General features: G+C 31.1%; 1 protein-coding gene across 1 annotated transcript in view; it reads right to left on the minus strand.

The window, feature by feature from the left end:
- Positions 1 to 10,000, minus strand: part of LOC113818228 (pre-mRNA-splicing regulator WTAP) — a 37,948-nt gene that overhangs the window by 18,932 nt on the left and 9,016 nt on the right. The window contains exons 2-4 of the mRNA XM_070132059.1: positions 3,326 to 3,789; positions 2,127 to 2,254; positions 1,569 to 1,744 (exon numbers count right to left, since the gene is read on the minus strand). Coding sequence (XP_069988160.1) covers positions 1,569 to 1,744; positions 2,127 to 2,254; positions 3,326 to 3,788 — 767 coding nt within the window. The 5' untranslated portion in view covers position 3,789. The remainder of the gene's footprint in view (positions 1 to 1,568; positions 1,745 to 2,126; positions 2,255 to 3,325; positions 3,790 to 10,000) is intronic.

Here is a 10,000-nt window from a genome sequence, read left to right on the forward strand (position 1 = left end):
TATAACACTCAATAAGAAGAAAACTACAACACAGAAATATAAACTCTAAAATATATACTGACGATTATCCTGTAACAGATAAATATCATTAAAAATAAAACAAAAAAATTAAACCGTTCTGCTTTATACATCATATCATCATTGAATAAAAAATCTCCCCAGATATCTTCTAGTTGATCTTTAGCTACAAACCCCTTCATCACATAAAGAAAATCTAAAGAAGCTAAGCAAATTTAAAAAGTGAATATTGACAAATGAATTTTAATATTTTTGAGATCCCCATATACTCAACAATAGCCTGCACACTCCTTTCCTAATCAGCCAATTTACCCAAAATCTTTTTTCTTCTTAAAATCATACTTTTCTGGTAAATGACTAACCATTATAAATGGTTTCTACAGATGTAAGGATTCTGGCAAGCTTTCATGAGATAAAATGGTAACATTGACTGCTTTATAATGATAATCAACCACACCACAGCAGCTTTGACCTACAATTATATTCTTAAAGGTGAGGAATTATATATATATATATAGAGAGAGAGAGATATATAGATATATAAGAGCATATATAATCAATTCTAGAGACCACTGACATTAAAAATGAAAGGAACATCATTTCATTCATTTCTATTTCTTGGTTATCATTAAAGTAACATGAGTTTATAAGAAACCCAAAGGCCCCATCAGAGAATTACTATCTAAGAGATGTAGAACAAGAAGTTCAAATACCTTCCACTTACTTTTCAAAGGAAGATGATAAGACGTTTTAACTTTGTCTTGAAATGAAGAAAACTACTAAGTCTCTGCATTTATAACAAAAGTTCAAGGGAATGTCTATTGTCAGGGTCATCTCCAACGTCAATCACCCACAGTTCTCCTTCTTCCAACAACACAGACGGCAGGCATCAGCCACGAAAAACAGTCTGATTGTCTACCACCCAAATAAGTTTCTAATGCCCATACATCTATTTTGATTTTCTTTTATCAATAACCATAGTCATAGCCCACAATAGATTTTCCAATGCACATACAATGGCCAATTTGGGTATTATAGAGCCAATGGTCTTTTATATCGTTCCAAAAAGATGGCTACAGTCACTTTTACGACTGGGCTTTAATGACTATATCTTCGTTGAGCAAAAAGTCACTTGATATTAAACGGTTACGGTGACTAACTGAACCAGGAATGAGACTCACTTGGAGGTGGAAGTCAATGAAAGAATATTGCTTGAATCCCTTAACACATATAAAGGGGCACAAACAGGTGGTTGCAGCACAAATGGAATGGTCACTACAATCGTTTTTATTTTTATATGTGGCTGCTTCACCAATCAACAGTCAGTTTCTGAAAATCGCTAACATCTGACATGTGGAGAACGGAACTCCTTAACCAGGGAAAGTCACCGTAAACTTTTTGTTTTTATAATACAAGTAATTATGAGCCTGATACTAGGGAATGCTCAGCCCCATTATCGATAAAACAGTCACTGTTTTTATGATAGCTGCCAGAGTAAGATATTGGGAGCAGGCGAGTGCGGCCGAATAAACTAAGCACGGGGGGCACACCTATCGGGAGTGAATTTCCATGCCGAGAGTTCATTCTGGGTCTCCTCCATCTTGGTGCGTGCTGTGTCAAGGTCCCGCTTAAGCCGCTCAAACAGCAAGTTGACAGCTGGATCTAGTAGACAGTGCTTCAGGCCACTCATGCCAGCCGACATGCTTTTCAGCTCCTGGATCTGGGCCTAGAAAGAGGGAACATAATCTTCATAAACATTTTCTTCAGTGATGCTGACTGGGGAGAAGACTACCTCAAGTGGATAACTGCTGTTCAATTTCCTGTTCATTGAAGTTAAGTGTTTTCTCACTTTTATGCCTTGCATAGCCAATAATAACATTTCAAGTAAAAAATATTTCAAGTGTCAAGTCAATGCAGGCATGGAATTTCACACTTTTTTTTATTTTTTAGCAAGGTTACAGGGGGAAAAAAATAAAAGGGGGGTGGGGGGCAAAAAGCAAGTGTAAAAGCTGAATGCAATATTACTGAACAACAGTTATCATATATGTTTGTTTGTTCTCTATACTAGGACATCAAAACACCTAAGAGTTAAAAAAAGCTGAACTTACTCCCATGTCCTGCAATTCATGCTCCTTACTGGAAAGCCTCATTATGTGATACTGCTCTTTCCGCTGAATCTCTGCCAGTTGTCCTTTCAGTCTTTCCTCATTCTCCCGCACACCACGCAATTCTTCCACTGAGGCAAAAGCAAATAATACAGTTATATGACAACTGTAACCAAAGTTTCATCTGCACAGAAGTATAATATGCAGTAAGTGCTTCTCAAATGAACAAAGAAAGAAATGGGAGAGAAAGAGGGAGAGAAACAATAAGAATAAGAATAAGAAAAGAATAAGAATAAGGAGGAAGAGGAGGAAGGAGGAAGGATGATGATGACCAAGAGGAGGAAGAAAAAGAAAAGGAAGAGGAGGAGGAGGAGAAGTAAGAGGATTTGGAAGAGGAGAAATTTCTTCACAATAAAAAGACATGTCTTTGCAATAGGACCAATGAAAATTATATAATCTTGTTTGCATTTTGTTATTCTTCAGTAAAAAAAATTATATAATATATATATATATATATATATATATATATATATATATATATATATATATATATATATATATATATATATATAAATAATAAATAATAAAAACATGCTTTCTGAATCTACTACTACCTTAACTTACAATTATTTATCAAAAAGTATATCATAATCAACAAAAAAACAAAAGGGATGAAGAAACTACTATTAAACTAATATGAACATATATGTATTTTTGAATGACTGTAATTGTAAATCTATTTTGTATATCTTTTTCTCAATTTATAAATCTCCCTACTTAAGAAATAGCTTTATTTGATCACATTTTGTTTCAGGCTATGACATTCTCCCTGTTATGTAATGATATACTTTAAATATAGAAACTGCTTCAAATATTATAAACAAAAAAGTGTGAGGGCTGGTTGATAAGCCTATTTTTCCAACCTTAATGAATCAATGCCATAGAGAGAGAAGATAATACAACCAAATATGTCACATATGGATATATCTGTAGCAAAATTTTAATTCTTATGATTCAATATCTTCCAAAGTTAAATGCAATCTTTACCAAAAGATCATTTATGAATAAAAAGTACACATCAAGAAAAAGCATCACAGCTAATAAGAAAAACACAAAACTTTTCAAAGATAAAATACCAGCTACACAAGGAACATCAAAATATTGGGTAAATACCTAATAACAAAAGAGCCTTTGAATCTCACCTTCTCTTTCAAGCACATCCACTTTGGCCTGTAAACTATCAATGAACTTCTCTTGCTGCACCCATTTCTCTACCATCTCCTCCCTGGTGAGCACCGCTAGCTGTTCTGCTGTGATGAGGACACGTTCTGGGGAGCTGCTGGGCTCATCTGCTGTGCTGCCTTCTTCTTCGCCTTCTTCTTCCTCTGCCCCATCTTCGGCTGCAACTGCTACTGTTGGGGAAGTCCATGTTGCTGATGGGGTTGCTGCACATGCTGCAGTGGTGATGGTTGGAGTTACAATGGCATTCACAGCTGATGCAGAGGATGATGATGAGGCCACAGGTTCTGCAGTTGGTTGTATTGTCGTGGTGGTGGAGGTATTGTTTGTCACAGTAGTTGTAGCAGTTGTTGTGGTAATGGTGGAGATAGGAGCAGAAGCCTCCACTTTTGCCACTTGGTCCTCCTCCCCTCCGTCTCCACTCATCCTAATGGAAATGATATTTAAAAATTAGGAAGTGGAAAAAAGAACTATGTGTTTCAACTTTGTTTACTGCATCACTTCTCTAAAATTTCTTTATGACTAATTTAGTCCAACAACTTTTTACACACATATCTAGCAATGAAAAAGGGAAGAGACTTTAAACATTTAATAATTTCAAATACAAAATTTGTAGCTGACAATTTAGAAACCTACTTTACCCAGGTTTTGCAAAAGAAGCCATAATAATAACAACAATAATAGTAACATAAATATTATCCTCATAACCACAATAATAATGACAACAAAAATGATAATAACGAATAATCAATAATAAGAACAACAACAATTAAAATAATGATAATAATAATAATGATAATTAAGTTAATGTTCATATATAATAATAATAATAATAATATTAATAAAAATGATAATATTAATATTAATAATAATAATAATAATAATAATAATAATAATAATAATAACAATAACAATAACAATAATAATAATAATAATAATAATAATAATAATAATAATAATAATAATAATAATAATAATAATAATAATAATAATAATAATAATAATAATAATAATAATAATAAAAATAATAATAAAAATAATAATAATAATAATTATTATTATTTTAATAATAATAACAATGATAATAACAATAATATAATAATAATAATAATAATAATAATAATAATAATAATAATAATATCTACATCGATAGAAAATCTATAGACTAATAACAATAACCGTAATATCAATAATGATGATCATTAAAAAAAAATTCCAACTAGAAGAATAAAAATAGCAATAACAATAATGATAATAACAAGAATAAGGACAATTGAAGATGACAACGACAATTGGTGATGATAACGATAATTGGTGGTGATGACGACACCTGGTGATGATAATGACAATTGGTGGTGAAGATGACAATTGGTGATGACAACAATTGATGGTGATGACAATTGATGATGATGACAATAATTGGTGATGACGATAATTAGTGGTAGTGGTGGTGGTGGTGGTTACGATAACATCTTAAATATAATAATATTAATAGTAGTAAATTTAATTACAGCAACAATAATTGAAAAAGCAATAAAAACTAATGATCATAATAACAATGATAATAAAAATCATGATAAAAACATCAAATATAATAAAGACCAGTAGTATCAACACCTGTAATTTCAACCCACTGGATCCAGGTGATGAGAGTCACATGAAAAATTTGGTTGAGGGCTGGGATAACAGGAAAGACTCGTCTGCAAATATATTTTGGAGGAAAATCAGAGTCAGTGGCCATTAAGGAAAGGACACTTGCATTATCTCCACCAGTTAACAAGTGAGAAATGTATCGTCAATAAACCATGATTGAAAGGGTGCCGGCTCTAGGAAGGACACTATTTCCATGCTCAGGATCTCATCCTTGCTTACTATCACCAGTGTTTTGCAGTGTATTTTACAGAAAATCTAAAAAAGCAAAAATATCTAAACATTACATAACTAACAAACTTGTAGAATACTAGACTTTTTACAGAGTAAAAACTCTTGAAACAGCACAACAAATAACAAATACAAACTTAGGCAAATGACAAAAAAGCAAAATTTACTTATACAGAAAACAAGATAATACCAATGCAAAGGAGAGACAAGTGAACTTGATATCTAGCATGAGTATTCCGCTATTATTCAGAAACACCAGACACCTATTTCGCTAGCGATCCTCCATCCACAGAACACTGGTTGGCTATGAATGGCTGCAGTGCAAGACAGCTCAGTGCATATGGGTGCAAGATGCTGTACCTCCAGATCCAGGTCTCCAAAAGAAGTGTCCGAAGTGTCTCTGAATATAAGCATTCATGCTGGATGGGACTACAAGCAACACCCAGGAGAGTCATCACTTAAGGAAGGCAAACATGGATATTGGCTCAAGCACAGGCTATAAGGCACCCTGATCTAATGGGTTAATACCAATGATAATAACGAAAAACTTTTCAATTAATAATAATGAAAATAATAATAATCATAATGATAACACTGACATTAATAATGACACTCATATTAATAATGATTGCCACAGTAATGATAATCATAATAAAAATAATATTGACTGGATTATCATAATAAAACTGATAATAATCATAAAAATATTCAAATAAATAATAAGAATAAAGATATTTATGATGTTAAATATCATGATCGATGATGATGATGATGATGATGATGATGATGATGATGATGATGATGATGATGATGATGATGATGATGATGATGATGATGAGGAGGAGGACAACGACGACAATAACAATAATAATAAGAGGAGGAAGAACAAAAGAAGAATAGAAGAAAAGATTAAATAATGATAACAACAACAAATAAAAATAATAACAATAAATAATGATAATAACAATATATAATAATAATAAATCTTAATAATAATAACAATAAATAATAATAATAATATTAATTACTAATAATAGCAATATATAACAATAATAATAACAATAAATAATAATGCTAACAAGAAATAATAATAATGACAATAATTAATAATAAAAAATAACAATAATAATAAAAATAATAATAATGATAATGATAATGATAATAATAATAATAACAATAAATATAACTAATAACAATCAATAATAATAACAATAATAGTAACAATAATGGTAATAGTGATAATGATAGTGATACTGATAATAATGATAATAATAATAATGATAATAATAATAATAATAATAATAATAATAATAATAATAATAATAATAATAATAATAATAATAATAATAATAATAATAATAATAATAATAATAATAATAATAACAAAAAAAAAATAATAATAATAATAATATTAATAATAATAATAATAATAATAAAAACAACAAAACTACAACAATAATGATGATAAAATATCATTATTACTATTATCATAATAACAATAATGATGATAATGGTATGATAAAAAAAAAAAATTAACACATTAGCAGTGAAAAAAATACAAAATGAGAATAATAATACAAACAACAATACTAAGTCATAACAACAATAACAAAAGTAACAAAAGTAACAAAAATAACAGAAAATCATTATCAATGTTAGTAATGACAATGATGTCTACCATATTAAGCATTGCTATCAATATTAGTAACTATATTCAGAAAGGATAAATGTAATAATAATAATAATAATAATAATAATAATAATAACAATAATAATAATAATAATAATATATAACAATAATAATAATAATAATAATAATAATAATAATAATAATAATAATAATATTAATATAAAAAATAATAACAATAATAATATTAATAAAAATAACAACTACTATAACAATAATAATAAAAATAACAACTACTATAACAATAATAATAAAAATAACGACTATAATAATAGTAATGATAGTAATAATAATAAAAATAACGACTATAATAATAGTAATGATAGTAATAATAATAATAAAACTATAATAAATAGTAATAAAATCAGTGAACATTTGTTAAATTCAAATTTTCATAACAATAAAGATAATGGTATTCAATACAAAAACAACTCTGACACTGATGATGATTGACTACAACCAATAACATCATAAAGTGCTGCAAAATTTACACTAAATAATCAATAAAATTAATTCCCATACATTTTTTGATTATCATGTGATGCTGCATTAACCCCCTGGATTCGTATGACACTGCAATCACGTCAAGGAAAAACTTCGGCAGCTATACGAGTGACGTGAACAAAGCGTCAAGAGCGAAAGCCAGGGTGAGGGAAAAGGCTCACCACGAGTGCACAAAGCTCTTGGTGTGTGATTCAACTCATCTGGCGCTTAGAAGGGGGGCTTTATCCTTATTCCCATCGATAAACGAATGAGGAATGCAACGTGCGTAAGCAGTGCCTGGAAGAGCGCCGGCTTCCGGGAGAACGCCACTTCCATGCTGCGCACCGTATTCCTGGCCGCTGTGACCAGCAGTGCAGGTTGTATTACATAAAATTGAATATTTCAAAAATGTGATATATATGACACATAACCAAATGTTTCTTTTTTTTTTTTTTTTTTTTTTTTTTTTTGTACTAAGCTATTTACTACAGAGATATGATATGGAGTCTGTGCAAGGAAAATAAGTAATTATCATCTGGATAAAGCAAATCAAAAGACAAATAAGGACATTGAAAAATGGCAACAAAGCTAAAAAAGTTTTCATAAAATAACTACTCAAAGGGGAGGCACGGAGTCTTGTCATCGCTCATGGGTGTTCGTGCGCACAGCCTACACGCCACACGCCCGGGATGCTGGCCATTCACATAACCATTGCAACTGGATCCAGGGGGTTAAAATTCAAAACTTAATTCTGTCTGGTTCCAGAACTATTATCAAAACAGATTTGTTTGGGCCATAGTCATAAGTAGACATAATTGAGTATTTTAGTCTATGGCAAAAAAAATCTACATACTCATGAGTATCCAAATACAAGTGTCTCATTCCTGACTTTTATCTTTTTTTCATCATATTGCTTATCAATGGTTCTTCTTCAGAATATAATTTTCAAATAATGAACATGGGACTCATCTTACTTATTAAGACAGATCGGCCCAAATTTAGAGTGCACAGGAATTTACTTCCAAGTAAAGTGTTCTAAGTAGGTCAAATGAATGTGGTATTTAGAGTCCACAGTAAACTACTCCAGAAAAATTAACCCATCAACAAACAAAGCAATTCATATCTCAACTTCAATTGGATTCAAGCATAGGGCACTATGTGTTCAGACATATTACACTTACACGCAGTCCTATATCTGATTGAGCAAGGATCGTAACAAACTGACAAAAAATGTAGCAATATAATAATTCCATTGCAAAATTGTATTTACTTATATATTCAAAAACATTTAAGGATCCACTCTTAAGTAAAATCAAAATCTGAAGTGAAGCATCTCATGGACTTTGTTGACAACAGACAGCATAGCCAATCACATTACTCCTAATTTCCAAATTTCTTTGGTATAAATCTATATTTATTCTGCTGTGTTACTTTTTACAATATGCCCCCACAATTCCCATAAATCACACAAAGTGAAAATGACTGCAAATTTCTCCATTTCATCTCTAAATCCAAAATTATGCTGGCAACAATGCAATGAAACCTAAAATCAAACTTCATGATGGCAGTCTTCTAGTGTACTGAGAATAATTTTGGTTGGCAACATATATATTTTATCAATATTATCATATCTGTATATATTCTAGTTATATTCATTATATTCTATATATTCATATTCTGATTGCTTTTGAATTAGATTTCTTTTATCTTATTTCTATCACATCACATTGAGTGTCAATCTCAAAACCCTTAGCGGGCCAATTTTCCTTTCAGCTACCATCTCAAGAGCCAACAAAGGTTCACATCTGGTTTCACAATATTTGGTTACTAAAACTGGTATGATGTACTTGTGTGTAAAGTTGATCTTACTTATCAGATACTAATGATTATAAATCGTATAGAAGTGATTGTAAGTGATAATCTTAAAAGACCACAGACTGGGTTAATTAATTGTGTAAAACAGCCGACTCAAATAGTAAATGTGCTGTGTGCTACACATGCGAGTGTGGCAGGCTGCATTTTTGACATCCTTGGGTAGGGCATTTCTTCGTAAGCGACTGGCTTCATTCAAGTAATCTTCGATTTTTATGCAAATTATTTCAAAGTAACAACTCTACAGATAGAGTTTACTTAAGGGGACCGTCCCTGAGAGAGGGGGGGGGAGGGGGATAAATTAAGATAGTTAGCGTATAGTATAGGTACATGGATGAGGAAACTACCAAACGAGTATTAACCGCCTGCTATGGCTCGTTGTCTTGCAGCCGGCGTGCGAGTCCCTCAGCACCCGGAGAGGTACGTCGCTATTGAGCGCCCAGGTACACCTATGTGGACTTTTGCTTGCGGCAATCATGCATAAGGCATTTAATTATGACATTGCGCATAGATATGAGTTCGTGAATGTTCAAGGAACACTTTTATACCAATATCAGGAAAAAATTATATCACCGTGATTTATGACGAAATATTTTGTGAAATATATCTAAAAAAAAAATGTATGTTTTGTGTCCTTTTACACACGAAATATGCTTTGATCGAGACTCCCTGGTAATATGTTTTAGTTTACGTGGTAATATATACGTATATCACA

The sequence above is a fragment of the Penaeus vannamei genome, chromosome 17, assembly GCF_042767895.1.
Source record: "Penaeus vannamei isolate JL-2024 chromosome 17, ASM4276789v1, whole genome shotgun sequence".
Lineage (NCBI taxonomy): Eukaryota > Metazoa > Arthropoda > Malacostraca > Decapoda > Penaeidae > Penaeus > Penaeus vannamei.